The sequence below is a fragment of the Suncus etruscus genome, chromosome 3 (genome assembly GCF_024139225.1).
Source record: "Suncus etruscus isolate mSunEtr1 chromosome 3, mSunEtr1.pri.cur, whole genome shotgun sequence".
Taxonomy (NCBI): Eukaryota; Metazoa; Chordata; class Mammalia; order Eulipotyphla; family Soricidae; genus Suncus; species Suncus etruscus.
In genome coordinates, this window is record NC_064850.1 from 79,488,920 (window position 1) to 79,510,447 (window position 21,528).

Sequence of the window (21,528 nt, forward strand, 5' to 3'; positions counted from 1 at the left end):
AATCAGGCGTCTGTAGCTAGATATCTTGGTATTTGCACAGGTCAAAGCATGGAGACTAGTATTGAGTCTTTCTTTATGGTTCTAGAAGTTCTGTTCCATCACTTTTTTAATCAGTCTTCTGTAGTTGGGGGTCTTGGTTTTTGCCCCGATCCTAGGACAAAGTATAGGATAGTCTTTCATTAGGTTTCCAGAAGAAGCAGAAAATACTTTTACATTATGATGAGTGCCCACCACTTTAGTAGTTAGTAGCCTTTCATTTGTTGGGTTTTAAGTAAAATTTTTGCAATCTAGAAATATTTCTTAATATTCATATATTTATCTTTTTTTTTTTTTTTGGCAGGGAGGGTGGGCAACACCAACTTTGTCCAGAGCTCACTTCTGGCTCTTTAATCAGGCATCACTTCTAGCATGTGTGTGAGGACAATAGGAAGTGCCCAGGATTGAAAGCAGTTGTACTACATACAAGGCAAGTCCCCTACCAGCTGTGCTTTCTCCTACCCCTAATATTTATTTTTTTGATTCTTGTATTTCATTTTGGAGGAAGTTTTGTTCAGATGTACCCACTGATGAAAAATGTTTTATGCTGAGGATACTAGATATTTTTCTCTCAGACCATGCTGAAGGCCAAAGGGCTCCTCTCTTCATCTCCAGCTACCACTGAGCCTGAACGTACAGAGCTGATTAGTCTTATGATACTGGGAACCACCATGATTGGATGGGGATGGGGACTATCATGGCTACACCCAGTAGTGCTTAAGGACTCCATATCTATACTCAGAAATGCTTGAGTGACCTTGCATTACTGGTGATTGAACTTTAGGTTTCAGCATATATGGTATGCCTTTGCGCTATCTTCCTGACCCAAGGGTATTTTAATATAAAAATTGAAGATAATATATTTATAGTAGGTTTTTGATATACCACACCGTTATAGTCATGCAATGGAATAATTACCACTCAAATCAGATTGAGAAAACCACTTTAGAGAAATAGGTTCTGATGTATAAAATCGGGTTGGCAAACGTTGAAGAGCCAGAGTCAACATTTTATATCTTGCTGGCATTTTTTTCTCTGGGGATTATTCAGCTATGTTGTGGCAAAGCAGCTGCAGGCAAATAAGTGAAGGAGTCTGGCTTTATTCCAATAAAATCTTATATATACAAACAGGTGACTGGTTTGTGGATCATAGTTACCCCTGTATTAGTGAAAGAAGTAAAGTGAAAAACTTGATATATAAGCTACCTATTAAGAGATATTAATGAACTGCTGATAGCACAAAGAAATGAATTTAAGCTTTGCCTGGGATGCTTAAGAAACACTTCATAGAAAAGTGATAATTTAAATAGTTTTTTATGACTTATGGGAACTAAAAGTTTACAGTGACAAAAAATTTTCTGAAATTGGTGAGACATTTGTTTTCTGTTATATTGGTAGAAAAAGAGGTCAGTTGGGACTATATTTGTATAGGTATAGACACTTACCATTAACTGTTTTGAATTAAAAATCAGGCTGGAGTAATAGTACAGTGGATAGGGAGCTTACCTTTCACATGGACTCAGGTTCAGTCCACTGCATTAACAGGAGCTCTATCAGGAGTGATCCCTGAGTGCAGAGCCAGGAGTAAGCCCTGAGCACTGCTCTGTGAGTCCTCAAACAGCCCCCTAATTATTTTGCACATAACAGATGATATTTTTCATATGTGCTTTAGAAAACTTTGATGTTTTGTTGTTTTGGCTTTTTGGACCACACCAGGTGGTGGCACTCATGGCTTACTCCTGACTCTGCACTCAGAAATTACTCCTGGAAGGCTTGGGAGAGCATATGGGATGCTGGGGTCAAATCCATATTGGCCATACTCAAGGCAAATGCCCTACCTGCTATGCTATTTTTCCAGGCCCTAGGGAAAAATTTTGTGTATTTTTAAAGAAACATTACAGATGGATTGTCTTGCACATTCATCCCTTTGCTGATAGATAATTGCTGGTATAAATTTGTTATTCTAACTAGAAGCGGGGGATTGGGCTACACTCAGCAGTACTCATGTTCCAGTTATCAAATCCAGGTCATCATATGCAAGGCAAGTACCCTCACTACCCACTATATTAATTTTTTAAATTAATATTCTTATTTAAGCATCATGGTTACAAACATGTTTATAGTTGGATTTCAGTCATAAAAAAGTACACTCCCTTACACCAATGCAACCTTCCCACCATCAATGCTCCCATCTCCCTCTTCCTGCCTATATTTGAGACAGGCATTTTATTTCTCATTCACTACCATTGTTATGATACTTGTCAATGTAATTATTTCTCTTTTTGTACTCATCACTCTTTGTGGTAAGCTTCATATTGTGGGCTGGTCCTTTCAGTCCTCAACTCTATTGTCTCTGTATAATTAACATACTGTCTTTTATATTTCTTAAATCCCACAGATGAGTGAAACTATTCTGTGTCTCTCTGTCCCACTGACTTATTTCACTCAGCTTAATAGTTTCCATGTTCATCTATGCGTAGGATAAGTTCATGACTTTCTTTTTTCTGGCAGCTGCATAATATTCCATTGTGTATGTGTACCACAGTTTCTTTAGCCACTCATCTGTTGTCAGGCATCTTGGTTGTTCCCAGAGTCTGGCTGTTGTAAATAGCAGTGCAATGAATATAGGTGTATAGAGGCATTTTTGTAGTGTGTGTGTGTGTATGTGTATGTGTATGTATGTGTTCCTTATGGTATATCCCTATGAGTGGTGTAGCTGGATCATATGGGAGCTCAATTTCCAGTTTTTTGAAGACTCCATATTGTTTTCCAGAAAGGCTGGACTAGATAGCATTCCTACCAGCAGTAAATGAGAGTTTCTTTCTTCCCACATTCCTGCCAGCACTGGTTGTTCTGGTTGTTTGTGATGTGTGCCAGTCTCTATGGTATGAGATGGTTCCTCATTGTTGTTTTGATTTGCATCTCTCTGATGATTAGTAATGTAGAACATTTTTTCATGTGTCTTTTGGCCATTTATATTTCTTTGAGGCAGTATCTATTCACTTCCCATGTTCTGATGGGCTTCAATATTTTTCTTTTTTTCTATCTTTTTTTGAGGGGGGTCACACCCGGCTGTGCTCAGGGGTTACTCCTGGCTCTACACTCAGAAATCACTCCTGGCAGGTTCTGGGGACCATATGGGATGCCGGGATTCAAACCACAGTCCTTCTGCATGCAAGGCAAACACCTTACCTCCATGCTATTTCTTCAGCCCCTCAATGTTTTTTTTTCTTAATTAAGTTCTGATAGTACCTTATATATCTTACATGTTAGCTTCTTATCTGATGGGTATTTCTCCCATTCCATGGGTGGCCCTTGTATCCTAGTCACTGCTTCCTTTGAGGTGCAGAAGCTTCTCAGTTTAATATAGTTCCATTTGTTTATCTCTGCTTTCACTTGTTTCTACAGTGGTGTTTTCTCCTTGAAAATGCCTTTTGTCTCTATGTCATAGAGTGTTTTACCCGCGTTGTCTTCAATATACCTATGGTTCCAGATCTGATATCAAGGTCTTATTTGGATTTGACCTTTGTGCATGGTGTTAGATGGAGGTCCGAGCTCACTTTTTTGCACATCGGCCTAATTTTTTTTTTTTTACTTATATGAACTACGTGCTTATGTAGTAACATAACATTTCTGTAACAAAATATGTTCTGTTTTAAAGACTCATAAAATGGTTTGTAGTATTATTTCAGTTATTATAGCTCAATGTCTTATTTTTTAATGGTTTTTATGCATGGACCAGACTATTAAAACAGAAATATAATGTAATAAACATTTTAAAGATATAGATTCTTCTTTAAAGACCTTATATTACATAGTTACATATAATACATTTGTTTACAGGTAAGCAAAAATGAAATTACTTTTAAAAATGGCAAAAGGGACTGGTGAGATAGCATAGAGGTAAGGCAGTGGTCTCAAACTCAATTTACCTGGGGGCCACAGAGGCAAAGTTGGGGTGATCCTTGAGTGCAAAGTCAGTAGTAAGCCTTGAACATTGGGGGGTGTGACCCAAACAACTAAAACAAAACAAAACAAAAAGATTCCTCTAGGGCAGGGCCACAAAATGTACGGAGGGCCGCAAACAGGGAGGGCTGCAAACAGCCCGCAAGTTTGAGACCCCTGAGGTAAGGTGTTTGCCTTGCATGCAGAAGGTTGGTGGTTCAAATCCCAGCATCCCATATGGTCCCCTGAGCCTGCCAGGAGCAATTTCTGAGCATAGAGCCAAGATTGTAACCCCTGAGCACTGCTGGGTGTGACCCTCCCCCCAAAAAATGGAAAAAAAGATTTAAGCACTGCTGGGTGTGACCCTCCCCCCAAAAAATGGAAAAAAAGATTTAAAAGTACAGCAACAAGAAAATTTGTGAAAATTATTCTCACAATGAGGTTAAGTCATTGTCAGAAGGTTTACTAAGCTCTTGCTTGTTGATCTGTTACTTGTTTCTGAATATTAGGCGACTTCAAGTCCTTGTTGATGTCTAAGTTGGTGTGTTCCTATTGGGGTGAAAGTATTGAAAAAATTGGAGTTGTCATGTGGCCACATATACAACTGTGTGGTCCAGGAGGAATTCAAAGCTCTTTGACTGATACTGCAGCTTTTGTGACATGTGATTTTTGCTGCCAGGGCTTCCTGAAGTACCAGGTGGCATGGGGTAAGGGTTGGGGGTGGGGAAGGAGGATACCTGTACTCACTCCAAAAAAGTCCTGGTGCTGTCAGCCTTAATATCGGCATACCTGGAGTTTGGGTAAGTTTGGCATCTCTGTAGAGATCATGGTTAAGTGGTGAAACTGGACCACTGGCAAAGAAGCATTTGGGGGGGGTGTATAGCTGGCATGGTTTCAGGGCAGGGGCATGACTCTCCTCACCTCCCTAGATTGCCAGCCTTCACCCATGTGGCCAGTGTCCCCATGATTCTTATGGCTTGGTTTGCATTTTTCAAGAATAGAGTGAGGCTATAGAGCTGGCCAAATGCAGACATATTTCACATTTTCTTATTCAAATAAACAAGTAAATAGAAACAAATGAAATCAATTATATACGTGAGTGGCTTTTATTACTTTGAACAATGAAATCTGTAATGCAATGATCCTAGCATTTCTTCGGTGCTCAAAAGTTTTTCAGACTTCTACCACCAGGGGTCAGTCCAATATCATGTTGATCTAAGAAAATATTTTGTCTTAAAAGTTTGCTAATCTTTTGCTATACAGACGGTCATTCTGTATGTACTTAAAAAGAAAAAAAAAAAACTGAAGAAACAAACTTACTGCTGGTAATATACTTGGAGTAGGGCTGGGAATTTGGCTTAGTGATAGAACATACGTGTGAGACCCTGGATTCAACCCCTAACACTGTCCAAAAAAGTGCGGGGGCATAATTGGAGCTCAAAGGTTATCTATGGGTTCTTCAAATAGAGGTGGGGATGGAGGGGTCTTTTTCGGTCCTTACGTTATAATTAGTTCTTTATACTGTTAATATAAATCATGTGAAGCCCAATAGGAATAAAAAGTATTTAGAAATAAAAATTTAGAGGGAGATTCTCATTATTCTGTTCTTTACTACTTTATTCTTAATCTTTGTTTTTCTTTTCAATTCTGGAGACTCTTTTCTAATGTCTTTTATTTGTCAACTGAAATATTTTTTATAAAAGTAAGTGGTAACTTTCTCGTAATCTTAACTAACTCGAAATAAGGCCTGATATGTTCTGCATCCTAAAATGTTCTGCATCCTATAACAGTCTTTCTGTTGTTGCCACACCCAGCAGTTATTGGGGACTACTCCCCTTGCTCAGTACTCATAGATCACTGCCAGTGGTTCTTGGGGGTCCATATGGTTAGTGGTATTGGGGATTGAACCTTTGAGCTATCACCTTGGACTAGTCAGGGACTTTTTTTTTTTTTTAATTTTGTGTGGTTCACATTTGATAGTGCTCCTGGCTCTCAGTAGTTACTCTGACAGGGTGCAGAGAATTGTATGGGATGACAGATTAAACCCTTCTTAGGCTCTATCTGTGGTACTATTGTTTCAGCTCTGGTCATGAAATTTTCATGGCAGAAGTTTTTTTATTGCTCATTTACTTATTTTTGTTTTCCAGGCCACATCCTGTGGTGCTCATGGGTTACTTCTGGCCCTATGTTAAGAAATTACTTCTAGGGATCAAACCTGTGTCACTGGGTGTGGGGGGAGAGGGAGAGGGAACGGGAGGGCAGGAAGGAGAAAAAGAGCGAGAGAGAAGAGAAGGGAGAAGAGGGAAAAAGAAAACATGTGATGTCACTAAAACTAAATTGTCCCAGGTATAGCCATCTACTGTATTTATTTAAGTATAATGCGCAGAATTTTCTACCAAAAAAAAAAATCAAAGTTTGGGTGTGCGTTATAAACGAGGGCTGGGTGGTGTGGCAGTGGCAGCTGGTCCATGAGAGCACAGGCGAATTGTGAGTTCGCACTGAGCTTTTTTCGGGCTGCAGCCGTGTACTGTACAAGAGGGCGAAGAAAAACAAAACCTCAAAAATCCTGGCCTATCTCTCGTGACATCTTGGTTTAAAACATCATGGGAAGACATACGAAAAGAAATGATCAAGAGTTTTTTGAAGATAGGCATCAGCAATCAAATGGACAGCACAGAAGACAACCTGCTGTGGAATTCAGACTCAGAAGAAAGTGAAGAAACTGGAGAAACAGATGTTCCTGCCAACTGGACACTGATGAAAATAACCGGAGAAGAATGGGAACAACTCTTTAGTGTATCTGATGATGAATCTGACTTTGAAACATTTTAAATGAATATTGTTACCAGTAATTTTATTTTGGTGTTGTGTTTATACCAGTTTATTTACATTGTCAGTAAATGATTTTTATCATGGCCGCACGTGTTCAACAACGTTTTTTGTCAATTACAATGCTTGGTGTGAAACAAAATTTTATACTGATTTTTAATAGAAAATTAGGGGTGCACATTATACATGGGTGTGCATTGTACTTGAATAAATATGATAAGCTGAGACCTCCAGGGTTTTCTTGGAAGGGGGTAGGCAGACATCTCTTTCCGCCTGAAAGCCCAGCAGCCACCACTCACATCTGACAACAGTTTTCAAGAGATATATTTTAAATTTTGATATTGAAATGTCCTGTCTTCTAGGGCTAGAGCAATAATGTAACAAGCCAAAGTTTGCTTTGCACTCCACTTACCTGGGTTCAATTGCTGGCATCATAGGTCCCCTGAACACTGCCAGGAATGAATTCTGAGAACAGAGCTGGGAGTAAATTTTATACATTGCCAGATGTGGCCCCCAAACCACCTCCCCTCAGCTGCAATGTGGGGGGAAATGTCCCATCTGTAATCTTGAAAAGAGCATAATTGTCCCAGGTAGATGGCTGTTTTAAGCCTGAGTTGAAATGGGGGTGGGAAAATTCTCCTTTTTGCTAGAAGGTCTTATAGTCCCCACCCACACTGATCCCCTCTGGTATAGACATGGCCCAGCTACACAACAGAACCTCACCAAGCCACCAAATTGCTTCAGCTCCACAGCTCCTTGAACATGCAGCCTCTTCAAATTTTGTAGTACTGACATTCCTTTGAGGAGCAAAGTTTAATGGGAAGTTTCATAGAAGGCCACTAAGCTCAGTGAGGAGGAAAGTTACACAGAGACTCAACTAACACCAACCAGCTTAGTAAATCCTTAAACAGTGACTTTGGAGCACCATAATGAGATAAAACAATGATCAAAAATTGACATTTATGGAATTATAGTTTGATAATTCCATTTGCCTTTCTATCATAGCAATATGAAGTAAGTTTGTTTTTGCCTGCTATGGGGGTAGCTTAGGTGGTGAGTGGGAAACGGAACATTTTAGAATGAAGTTTGCACTGGTGGTGGGATTTGATATTGGAACATTGAATACTGAAAACAACTGTATTATGAGCAACTTTGTAAATCGTAGTCAGTAAAAGGAAGAACGGCTACTCTTACAGAAAAGGAAATTTTTGAGATAGTATATTGCTAATAAGTAGAGCAGGGATCTCAAACTCGCGGCCCGTGGGCCGTTTGTGGCCCTCCGTACAACATTTTGTGGCCCTGCCCTAGAGGAATCTTTTTTTTGTTTTGTTTTTAGTTGTTTGGGTCACACCCCCCAATGTTCAAGGCTTAATACTGACTTTGCACTCAAGGATCACCCTAACTTTGCCTCCTGCGGCCCCCAGGTAAATTGAGTTTGAGGCCCCTGAAGTAGAGAATAGTTTTTGATTATGAGTCTCTTTGGTGTGATATATTTGGCAGCATATATTTGTTCAATTAGCCGTTTCCTAGTTTCCTAATGAGATTATCCCCGTCTAGTTGAAATACATAACATTTTATTTTGCCCCCACCCTTTTTTTTTAAGCTTTGGGTCACAACTGGCAATGCTCAAGGGTTATACCTGAATCTGGGGTTATACCTGAATCTGGACTCAGGAATCACTCCTGATTGGGTTTAGGTGACAGATTATATAGGATGTTGATTATCCAATCCAGGTTGGCTGCATGCAAGGTAAAGGCCATCCTCTCTACTGTCATTTATTTTAGGCCCTATATATTAGCATTTTAAAGACATCTGTCACATTAAACTGTATAGGAGCTGGAGATGTTACAGAGAGTGAGGCACTTACCTAAGCTGTGCCAATCCAGGTTTACTCACAGACAATATATGTGGGTCCTGAGTTCTCCCAAGCACAAAGACAGGTATAAATCCTAAGTACAGCTGGGTTTGGCCCAAACACCACCACCCCGAGAAAACTATCATATTTTTAGTTAAATGATTATATTGGCCCAAGAATTCAGAAAGTTATTTGTTTTACTATATATATTTATATATATTTCCCCTTGGGAAAATATGTCTTTCAGAGATAGTGGATCATTTGTCAGCTGCAAGGAATATGAGTGAATTCATAAATGTTTAGATATCTCATACCATTTTTTCTAAAACACAAAGTGTAAAATTAAAAAAAAATAGAATTTGACATATGACCATGTACTTCATTATACCCATATTTTATAGATATTTAGAAGTACTTCTTAATTTTAAGAAGTCAAAATCTTGAGAATAGTCATTCTTAATATTTAAGCTTTTTAGTTGTTAATGTAGATTTTATCTTTCTTATTTTATGTTAAGGAATTGGACATAATTGCTTTATTTCATTTCAGGGATCTTTCTAAAGTAAATATTCTGGTACCTGGTGCTGGACTAGGAAGACTGGCCTGGGAAATAGCTATGCTAGGATATGCCTGTCAAGGAAATGAATGGAGCTTTTTTATGCTCTTTTCTTCCAACTTTGTACTCAACAGGTATTTAATTTTCTATTTTCTGAAAGTGTAATTTTCTTAGAATCAGATTAACATTTCTATTTTTTAAACCATTCCGAATTTGAAGTTAAGTGATTAAGATGTATATTGCTTATTAAAATCAAATTGCTTACACAAATCACTTCTCTAACCAGTTGCCTAATGATAAGAATGTTGAATTATGCTGGCTAAGTGGCTTTATGAAAGTGATTGGGCATTTAATGAATTTGAAGGATTTCTGACCATAATTTTTAGGATTAAGTATGATCTAAGCAAGTGTATTTTCTTATTGTTTCTTAAAGTATTTTTGTTCATTTTTGTTGTTGTTTGTTTTGGGATCATACCCAACAGTGCTCAGGGGTTACTCCTGGCTGGCTCTGTGCTCAGGAATTACTTTTGGTGGTTTTCAGGGGACCATATGGGATGCTGGAGATTGAAATTGGGTCAGCCATATGCCCTGCTTGCTGTTCTATTATTCTGGCCCCTGTTTTTTAAAAATGGTTTTTCCAGTAGAAAAGAGTAGTGTTAGCAATAACAGCACCCCCACCCCTTCCTTAATCAGATTCTTAGTATCTGGCAAAATATTCCTCATGGAATATTTTCACATGGAAAAAAATCTCACAGAATTTCTTGGTCTTTTAGAAGATAGTGAGAAATAATTGTGAGATTTTACTTTATATTCCGTTTTGTCTTTGAGGCCAGTGAGAGGGAAAATAAAAGTAATATGTCTCTGATGACTGTATGAGTCGGGATGATAAGAAGGCAAAATAAGGAAGGATTTTACAAAATTACTAAAATACAAAGCAAAGTCAATACATTTTTTGGAGGGAAATATTTGTGACTTATTTGAATTTGATGTTCAGTAATACATTTTCAAGAATTTAAACGAGGGGCCAGAGCGATAGCACAGTGGTAGGGCATTTGCCTTGCACTTGGCTGACCCAGGATGGACCTGGGTTCAATCCTCAGCATCACATATGGTCCCCCAGCCAGGAGCGATTTCTGAGTGAATAGCCAGGAGTAACCACTGAATGACACTGGGTGTGGCCCCCCCCAAAAGAGAATTTAAATGAATACCATATGTATATCTTTGAATGTACTTTAATTTTCTTCCCGTCTCTTAACTCATCCTTGATTATTCATCTATATGTGTATATGTACTTTTTCGGAGTAGCGTGGGTTGAATTACTAGAACTTATATATTAAAAAATTATGTAATTAAACCTTCAAGCAAATTTTATATTTTAGTATTTACATTAGTTTTTCTTGGTTAAAATGCTTAGTTAACACTGAATTTTATGCTCATATTTACAGATGTTCTGAAATTAATAAATATAAGCTTTATCCTTGGATTCATCAGTTTAGCAATAACCGGAGGTCGGCTGACCAGATTCGACCCATCTTTTTCCCTGATGTTGATCCCCACAGTCTTCCTTCTGGTTCTAACTTTTCTATGACCGCAGGAGATTTTCAGGAGATATATTCAGAATGCAGTAAGTCCAAAGCAGCCATTCTAAAGATCTTGTCTTTTATTCTAAATTTCTTAATCTTATGTATGCTAAGCCAGAGTTTTGGTTCTTTATTTTTGTGGTAGTATATAAATTTTCTTTAGTGGCATTTTGGAGAATTTTGTTTCTTTTTGGGACATACTGAGCAGTGCTCAGAGGCTATACCTGATACTCTGTGCATAAGCTAACAGGATCACAAGTGGTTTCACGGATTCAAAGCAGGGGCTGCTGCATGCAAAGCAAGAAGCTTACCTCCTGTATTAAATCTCTGGTCCAATTAGAGCATTTTCAAGGTTATGTGTGAGGCAGTAATAGGAAATATAAGGAAGGAAAGTATGAGAGTCTAGAAATACAATTCAGAGGGCTAGTACAAGCTTTGTATGCTGGAAGTCCAGGTTTGATCCCAAGGACTGCATAATCTGAGCATCACCAGGCATGACTTCCTGACAAAAATAAAGTATACAATATCCTTGATTATAAAATTTATGATCTGTAGGGACTATTAATACAAGACAATTTGTAAATAGAGTCTAGATTAGTAAAGAATGGAATAAAGGTGGAAATACATACTTCAAGAATGGAGCTTTTTTGTGCAAAGGCTCCCATTTGAAGGAAAGGGAAGAATATCATTCTATTCAGAAAAAGGCATAAAAATATGAATTAATAAGATTAAATGTACATAGTAGACTAGCATAATTGGAAGGGAAAGGGAGGTTTGAGAATTTATTTCATGCTGAATAGAAAGGTAGGTTAATTTCAGATTATGAAGGCTCTATTATTCATACATTGTTAAGTCTAGACTTCAGCCTAGAAAATTGTTGAACTTGCATGCAACTGACCCAGGAGGGATCCGGTTTGATATCATTAAACAAGTATTTGCTGAGCAATTGTTAGTACCAAGTAAATTTTAAGCATTGGAATAATGAATAATGGGTAATGTCCTTATATGTCAGAAACAACATTCTAGAGAGGGAAAAACAATAACAAAATCATGAGTTTTTTGTTTTTTGTTTTTTGTTTTTTTTTTTTAGAAAAATAAGTCAGGATAAAAGGGAATGTAAAAGGAGGAGGACTTCTATTTTGTAGGAAGTTTTCAGGGAAGACCTTTCTTAGAGTAAATGTTAAAAATTGGGTAAAAGCCAGAGCAATAGTAGATCAGATAGGGCACTTGCTTACATGTGGCTGGCCTGGATTAGATACCTGGGTGAAGAGCCAGGGGAAGACAGTAGCATTACCCAGTATGCCTCAAAACAATAACCAAAAAGAAAAAGAAACCCCAAAAAATGTAAACACCAGTCATATGAGAGTCTGTGCTGCAGACAAAAAGGAATGGCAAAATAATAGTGGTTGAGAGGGGTTTGGTTCTGCTCAACGAAGAGGTTTGGTTTGGATGTAGTAGGCAGTGGAGCACAGTGGTGGAAAATCAAATTGGGGAGGATTTGGTGAAGTTGACATGTAGGGCAGAGCAGGACTTTGAATTACTTTTTGGGAGAGATAGGAAGGTATAGGATGGATTGAAGCAGATGAGTGACAAATGGTAAGTTATTTTCCCCTGAACTTCAATGTTCAAAATAAGGCTGAAGTAATAAGAAAACATCACTTAGGTAAGTAAATGTGACTTTTCTAGAACACAAGCTGGGGAGATGAAACAGTGAAGGTGATCCTTAAGCAGATCAAGTGCCTTTACTGTATCAGTATCTGTAAACATCCATTTTAATCCAGGATAATACCCTTGGCAAACTGCATCTTTTAGTCCCGTCCATTAACCATCTCCAACTGTCCACAATACACTTTTTCATAGGAGGTTATTTGAAGTGCTGGTAAACATGTGTTTTGATGCCGTTTACTTCTGAATTGAAAAGTATATGTTTGTTTGAAATAAGCTAGATTTGATTAGAAAAAATTTCATATAGAAATATGAAGGGAGAGATGTGTTCAGGAGAAAGTATGGGTTTCTTCAGGGGGCTAAAAAGATGTACATGTCTTAAATTAAGACTTGTGGGAATTGGGGGGAAATCCACTATAAAGTAAGAGAGAGGAATTGCACATCTCATGTTGAGATAGATGCAGGCAAGCCTCCAAGGTGGAGAATGTATCAAAAAAGTGCATATTCTCTTTGAAATCTGCCTAACTTGATAACATTAATTTAAATCACAAGGTAAAATTTGGTGACTATTAATCTTAATGAATTTTAAATGAAAACTAAAGCTACACAAAAATTTTATAACCATTTGATAAGGATTTATACAGTAAAGACTATCAAGTTTTTTCTAAATTAATTACCAATAGAAAGGTTTCATGAATCAGAAAATATCTCAAATGATTAGTTACCTTGATTATAGTAGGTTATTGGAAGAGTTGAGCTATATCCAAACATGGAAGTGAAATTTTTATATTCTATAAGAGGTAATATATTTTTTGTTTTGTTTTGGGCTAGTGATGCTCAAGGGTAACTCAGGGACTACATGGCATTATAGTGATTAAATCCTGGTTGGCCATATGCAAGACAAACACCCTACCCAAGATAGGTATGCTTTGGCCCCCAAAGAACATTTTTTTTTTATCAAGAATTGCCAAAAGAAAAAAACCAACATAATAAATGTAGTAATTTGATCTTCCTTGAATAGATGCCTGGGACTGTATTGCTACCTGTTTCTTCATAGACACAGCTCACAATGTTATTGATTATATTGACACAATATGGAAAATACTGAAGCCAGGTGGAATTTGGATAAATTTAGGTAAGTTCTTTAGTACTTAATACAATTTTACTCTGGTTATTATAGTCTGTATTTGGGAACTTGACATACTAAATGTTTATGAAGTTGTAATTATAGTATCAATGCATTTAAAACGCACACATTTCTTGTAGGTATCAGCCTATCTAGTAGAGCAGTTTCTACAGTCTTCACTATCTCCTTCTAAAGTAGTAGAATTCCTGAACTTTACAGTGATTTGATTTTCATACCAGAAAGTCCTTATACCTTTAAATGAAATCATTATATAAGCACTATCATTGTGCTGGGCAATTCAATTGAGCTCCCAGTTTGTATTTTCAGTTTATGGTGTTTTCAACTAGAATGTTATCTGGATATAGTCCCATTATAAGATAAGAAAGATCTCTGTATATTCAAACTAATATAGTCTTTCTGCAGTGATAATCATTTCTTTTTGGAGTCTGGGCTCAAACCCAGGGCCTCAGAGTCATAGCCTTCACTCATCATTAAGCTGCATTTTCAGTCTTCAGTCATAATATCTAAGAATAATAATCAGTAGTTTGATGATAATTATTCCTTCATACTGCCCATTTCTACCCTATTGAGAAGGCCATCTACTCCATTAAGAAGCTGTTCTTTTTCTTTTTTTTTTGGAGGGGAATTAGAGGGGGACACACAGTTGTGCTAATGCTCACTACTGACTCTACACTTAGTAATCATTCCTGGTAGTGCTCAAGGGATCATACAGGATACTGGGGATCAAACACAGGTTGGCCAGGTATAAGGTAAGCACCCTACTCCCTGTACTATTGCTCTGGCCCATTTTCTTTCTATATTAAGACACTCGGGAAAGCACATCTCCTATGGAACTTATTCTCCAGTACATACACATATTGGGAAGAGAGTTGGTATACTTTTGTGAAATTTTAATGTAAGAAAGAATAGAAATGAAATGTTATTTATGCAGAAAACTGCATTATACTAGTCAGTATAAATGAGGAGTGTTGTGTGGTTCCTCTTATTCACAACAGTAGAGAAATTACCAGTTTCTTCCCTTTTTAAACAAATGGAAAATAGTAGCAGGGTAAATATATTTGTCTTTTTTTGTTAAGATATGTCATAGATGTTAAACACTCTCAGGCTAGAATATAAAGATTTTCAAGATACCATGGATAAGTTTGTTATATAATATTTCAGTCCTTGACTTTCAAAATTATTCTAGTTGCCTGGTTCTATTAATTAAATGCTCGTTTTTGTTTTTTTTTTGGGGGGGTGCCTTATAGAGATGTTCAGGGTCTGTTCTCTGCTAGGTATTTTGGAGTTGCTCCTGGTAGTGCTCAAGGAACAAGCATGTCAGGGATCAAACCCATGGCCACACATATGTAAGGCAGGTGCTCTACTGCTGAGCTCCATCTCTCTCCATAGATCATTGCTTACAAGTCATTTTGGGAAACTTTGGAAAATCCCAAGAAATAACTGAAAAATATCGCCCATATGGTATTATATGCTTACTATAGGAAAGGCAATGTGTTGACCACTTAAAAATATCTTGCGTATGTAAAATGATTATTACTGTTATTTTGTAGTTGAAGAAACTGAGTAGGGTGAAATAGCAGAAAGGCAACAGATGATAACTTCACAGCCCAGACAGAACTCTTTGATTGCCTTAGATTGTCCCAGTCTTTCTTTCACTGGGTCATTTTATACCTCAGCATGAATGTTACTGTGTTTATGTGATTAATTTTTTTTAATTATAGAGCCAGAGATGAAACTGAACAGAGAGCACCTGCCTTCTATGTGAGGCCCTACTTTTTCTCTTTTCTTTATCTTAAATACAGAGTTATAGTAAAGGTTTTTTTTTGGGGGGGGCACTCATTTGACTCTCAGGAGTTACTGCTGGTTATGTGCTCAGAAATCACTCCTGGCTTGGGGAGACCATCTGGGACGCTGGGGGATTGAACCTCGATTTGTCCTAGTAGCGCTTGCAAGGCAGACGCCTTACCCCTAGCGCCACCACTCCAACCCCTATGATAAAGTTTTATTTATTTTTCCAAAGTATTCAATTTAACTTTTACAGAAACAACTTTTCATTTTTTTTTCTTTTTTTTGGCCACACCTGGTGCCTCTTAGGGGTTACTCCTCGATCTGCACTCAGAAATTGCTCCTGCCTCAGGGGACCATATGGGATGCTGGGGATCGAACTGAGGTTGCTGTGCTATCGATCCGGCCCCACTATTGTAATTTTTACATTTCTTTTTGTGGTTTTTTTTTTAAATTGTGAGTCTTACTACTATTAATTTCCCTTTAGAATGTCATATAAGTGGAAGTATAGTACCAATTGGGTTGTTATTTGGGTGAGTTAATACCTCTAAGTAGTGCTTAGTGGGTCTGAGGGCTACTGCTGGCCAGTAGTCTGTCAACTGATTAAATGCTCAAGTCCCACAATGTGGTGATTATTGAATCCAGTGATGCTGGGGGTCATCAGAACTTAGAGCTGTGATGCTGAAGGCAGGAGTATGCAGTTCTGGGGAGCAAACAGAGGGTCTAATGGATGCATGCAATACATGTAATACCCCTGTCATTTGTTTTCTTTTCTTTGGCTTATTTTACTTAGTATCATATTTTTGAAATTCATCCTTGTTACATTGATCCTTTTCATTGATGAGTAACATTCCATTGTATGACTATCATATTTTCTGTATTCCTTGGTTGAAGGACATAGAGGTTATTCCCAGATTATATCATTATGAATAAAGTTTTTCTAAGTGTGAATACAGACTTTTGTGGGGCCACACTTTATTTCCCTTGTGCTGAAATTGCATGAATGCCTGTGTGTAAGAAACTGCCATTCTTTATCCAAAATTGCTGACCTGTTAATTTGCTAAGGTATTAAGTAAGAACTCCCCTTTTCTGTGGTGAAATGTACAAAAATTCTTACAATTCTTGTTTTTAACCCCCTTTGGTTTTTGGGCCATACCCAGTGTTTCTCAAGACTTAACCCTGGCTCTGCACTTAGTGATCACTGCTGGCAGGCTTGGGGTATTGGGATTGGACGTAGCTCAGCTATGTATAAGGCAAATGCCCTACTCTCTGTATTATTGCCCCAGTCCAATGTCTTTGGACTGCATTTGGGCAGTGAATCAAATCAGTGAATAAAAATGCTTATTCTGTTTGATCTGGAAATTCAACTTATAAGGGAAATATAAAATATGTACAGAGATAATGTCAAAGTATCATTCCTAATTGAAGACATAATAATTGAAGACATAATACATAACATCACAACTCTTCATTATTTTGGTGTGAAAATTACAGATACTAACTGTACATTTAACTATTATACGTATCATGATGTACTACAAAAATAAAGGACTAGGGGGAATATAGTAAGTCTGTGCACATAGTGACCCAAGTTTTCCTTTATCACATATAGTCTTTGAGCTCACCAGGAGTGATCAGTGAGCACAGCCGGGTGTGGTCTGAAAAAAAATAAAAGGAAATTTAAATCTTGATTATTTATTGTATAATCTAGTTTAAAAAAGTGTTAATTACATGAAAAGTAATCATTGAGCCCGGAGAGAGAGCACAGCGGTGTTTGCCTTGCAAGCAGCCAATCCAGGACCAAAGGTGGTTGGTTCGAATCCCGGTGTCCCATATGGTCCCCCGTGCCTGCCAGGAGCTATTTCTGAGCAGACAGCCAGGAGTAACCCCTGAGCACCGCCGGGTGTGGCCCAAAAACCAAAAAAAAAAAAAAAAAAGAAAAAAGAAAAGTAATCATTGAGCATTGTAACACTGATCTAGTTTAAATGAACTATAATGCTTTATTGAGGGAATGACCAGTAGAACTAGAAACTGGGATGAATTATATTAAAACTTGTTTTGGCAAGATTTTAGAATATGCCAAAATATACTTGGGAAATTTTGAGCTATTCAGTTGGAATACTTAAAAGGAGTTTATCTGAATATATAAGAATCTTTGAAATGCACTTATGTAGATGTAATCAAACTATGTTGTTTGAAGGCTTTTGAAATAATGGAGACGGTTGCTTTCAAGTGGGAAAGGGACCTGGGAGATAGTTTAGAGGCCTAAAGTTATATTTAATATTCAAGAGTGCCAAACACACTGGAGCATATTGCAGGTAATACCATAAATGACCAACAATAAAAGAGGGAAAGGCTGCTATGGGGTTTTGCCTTCATATGAAAAGACCTCAAAGGCTTTGGGATGATCATGACAGGTGCTCTGTAAATAGGAGTGATTATCATTGCTACTATACTCAGAAAATTAGCACAAATATAAACTAATGAATTAAATTGACTGGAATGAGAGAGAAGAGAGAGTGTTTGTTGTTTATTGAGCCCAGCTCTTTTATGCAGGCAAGGCACACTTTCTTGTTTTGGGGCCACATCTGATGGTTCTCAGGAATCACTCCTGGCAATGCTTGGGGGACCATATGGTTCAAGGCACAATTTTTACTGCACACTTTGCACTGATCCCTTTGAAAAGTATCCTTCATTACTAGAAATTATGGGTAAAGAATAGAAAATAAAACTTCAGTAATCCTAAGTATGTTCCAAATGGAGAATTTGGGGGAGGGGTTGGGGCCACACCCTGTGGCGCTCAGGATTACTCCTGGCTCTGCACTCAGAAATCACTCCTGACAGGCTTGGGGGTCAGGCATATGGGATGCTAGTGATTTAACCCGGGTCAGTCCCGGGTTGGCTGCATGCAAGACAAACGCCTTACTGCTGTGCTATCACTCTGGCCCGAATTGGAGAATCTTTGAGGAGCAAAAACTTTGTCCTGTTGGCTTATTTTTATTGCCAGTAATTAATACATAGTATGAGGGAGGGTGGCGATGATGATTTAGTTCTGGATTTATAATGAACTCATTGACAGATAATGGAAAGACTGTCTGGATCAGTTTTGATCTGTAATTGTGTTGTGTTGATAGTACCTGGAGGAGACTGGTGAAATTTTAAAAATCTGGTTTGATCATGCTGGTTCCTTGGATAAATAGAAGAGTAAGAGAACAATGTTATTAAAAACTGTAATAGCTATCATTTATTTAGTGTCTTATTTGTTAGGTACATATTAGAGCTGGTATATGAACTTGTACTTAATATAAGTCAGTTTTAATCTTTCTTGCTCCTTTCAAGAACTTTTATCTATATGTGGTTTGATTTCCAGCACTACCTGTAATCTTCTGAGCAACAGCTAGGAATGATCCCCAAGCCCAGAACTAGGAGTGAGCCATGAATACTACTAAGCATGGCCCCAAAAGAAACAAACTCAAAATTTTTGTTTGGGGACTGGAGAGATAGTATACAGTTGGTAGAGTGCTTGCCTAGGTTCAGTCCTCAATACCCCACATAGGGAGTTCCCTCATCACTGCCAGGGTCTGTTCCACCCCCTACCCTACCCCCCCCCCCACACACACACACTAGAAGTCTCGACTGTAACTTCCACCTGGCTATGTGCTCAGAAATCTCTCCTGGCTCTGCGGACCATGTGGGAAGCCGGGGATTGAACCAAGCAAGGTCCGTCCTGGATCCGACGCATGTAAAGCAAACTCCCTTTCACTGTGCTATTGCTTTGGCCCCATAGGCTTTTCTTTTTTTCATGTAATAGTCTAGTTGTAGCTTATATTTCTTTAATGGAATCATAATTACAGCATTTGGGAGCTTGATATTATTCCAATTGCTTCCTCAGGAACTTAGGAGTCTAAGTATAAGACCTGAAATATGGAGAAGACTGATAAACAGAGGGACTCCCATAGTGTAGGCCCAACATTTGAATGTCAATTTTACTGGGTAAAAGTTTCAGGGGCCTGTTTGGACACATACATTCTTCCTTTGTATGTTTGTCCTATACACTACTCATCTTACTCCACATTAGTCTTAACACAACTGTTAGTGTATGTTTATGTTCAAGTATTCTTTCATTGTATATTTAAACCATAGGTCCTCTTCTTTATCACTTTGAAAATTTGGCAAATGAACTTTCCATTGAATTGAGCTATGAGGATATTAAAAATGTTGTTCTACAGTATGGATTCCAGGTAGAGGTAAGGGTGGAATGAGGTATTACAAAATTTTATCTTCCAATGCATTTGAATAGCAACAGTTATATTACATTAGGACAGTTACTAATTTTACCTCTTACTTTCTCTGTTCTTATTTATCAAAAAAAATCATGGCTTTTAGAAGTAGGATTTAGGATAATATATATATATATATATATATATATATACATACATATATATGTAAAGAGAAAAGTGTAGTTCGTGGTTTTGTATGTAATATCTGGACACTATAGTACTGGCCTTTGTAGACTTTCTTAATACACTTAAGTTCTTTTGAGCAGATAGTGGTTAGGCAAGATCTAAATTAAGTGGAGGGGGTACTGTATTGTTCAGTTATTTTTCATTGTATAAGATTATGCATATTTTACTATTGTGTATCAATTATAGATTTATTTAGAAGCAGCCTATTCAGCTAAAAAATAAGCAACAGATTTATTCCTGAGCAGCAGGGGCCAATGACATAGCCCATGTGGTAGAAAATATTGTGTATATACAAGGTCCTGAGTTTCATATCCAGTTCTGTATCCCCAGAATCCTGTTAAGAATGGTCCCATATTTGAAAAGAAATTAAATCATTTAAAAAATATTCTGGAACTAGACTACCAAAGTCTGAATCCTGAGTTAGCTGAGCATGAGCACCCTATTCTTTGTGAATTGGGGTTATTTATGCCAGTAATCTGGGATCATTTTTGTGTTTAATCTGCTATAAAGAATATGTTTCAGCAGTATCTCCTCATTCCAGATACTCATTTTGTTAATGTCACTTAATTACTGTCATCAGCTTGATTGTAATTATTTGCATTTGCAGGTAGAAAAAGAATCTGTTTTGTCAACATATACTGTGAATGATCTCTCCATGATGAAATACTACTATGAATGTGTCTTATTTGTGGTCCGTAAACCACAATAATGGTCTCCAGTGATATCATGAGGGGGAAAAAGTTTAATAAAAGCAAATGCAGAAATAACTCGTCATCTATCACAGTGACAAGACACAACCTCAACTCAGTGGTGCCTTCTTATTCCTAACAAAGTTTAGAAATAGCGTCTATTTTCTTAATGTCTATTGTTTTTTTCTTCAGAAATATACTATGCCATGCACATTTGTACTAAACAAGTAAAATGGAGGAAATTAAATGTCTTCAAGTATACTTTTTTCCTGAAGCCCAGAATTGTCTTTCACTTGGAAAAACTTCACCTCCAGTGTCTTCATGAAACTACCAGTTGCAAGTTTGCCATAGTTGTTGACTAACAGTATTGAACGCCATTAGCAGTCTCATTTTTGTTCCATATGCATTGCACTTGTTAATTTTACAAGAGTGTAAAGATCTTCTGTCACATTCAACATCTGGGATTGGGACTTTAGTTTTTTTATGGACCTAAGTAATCTATACATTCTCTTCTTTTTCATGTTACTTTATTTTTTTCCCTCAGCTCAGCTGAATTTAGAGAAGCATCATACATTTTGTTTCTCAGAAATGCTAAACTTAATAGGATCATAGGCCAGTAAGTCTTTGGGCTATAATTGATAATTCTTGAAAGTGTACTTATGGATTACTCTGAAAAGTTTGATATTCAAATTTTTTTTACTAGGAAAAAATATTTTTATTTCCTGTAATTCAGTGTTTTAAGTGTGGTACAAAGCCTTTGGTAAAGGTACTGCTAGAAAACTGGAGAAATAAGAAAAACTGCTCATTAGAAATGTATGATTTTGAACTAATGAATACTGATTGTGTCAGTGAGATGTTTACAATAATGTCCTTTTTTCAGATTTCTCGATACAAAAACAAGCACTTTCATTGTAGTTAAAAACAATTATATGCTAGTAAAAATGTTATGATAGTATTAACATGGGGGGAAATTTGAA

At 37.4% G+C, this 21,528-nt stretch overlaps 1 protein-coding gene across 1 annotated transcript in view; it reads left to right on the top strand.

The window, feature by feature from the left end:
- Positions 1 to 20,612, top strand: part of CARNMT1 (carnosine N-methyltransferase 1) — a 40,249-nt gene extending 19,637 nt beyond the window's left edge. The window contains exons 4-8 of the mRNA XM_049769760.1: positions 9,213 to 9,353; positions 10,665 to 10,843; positions 13,486 to 13,599; positions 19,540 to 19,643; positions 20,470 to 20,612. Of these exons, the coding sequence (XP_049625717.1) occupies positions 9,213 to 9,353; positions 10,665 to 10,843; positions 13,486 to 13,599; positions 19,540 to 19,643; positions 20,470 to 20,571 (640 nt within the window). The 3' untranslated portion in view covers positions 20,572 to 20,612. The remainder of the gene's footprint in view (positions 1 to 9,212; positions 9,354 to 10,664; positions 10,844 to 13,485; positions 13,600 to 19,539; positions 19,644 to 20,469) is intronic.
- The last annotated feature ends 916 nt before the right edge of the window (positions 20,613 to 21,528 follow it).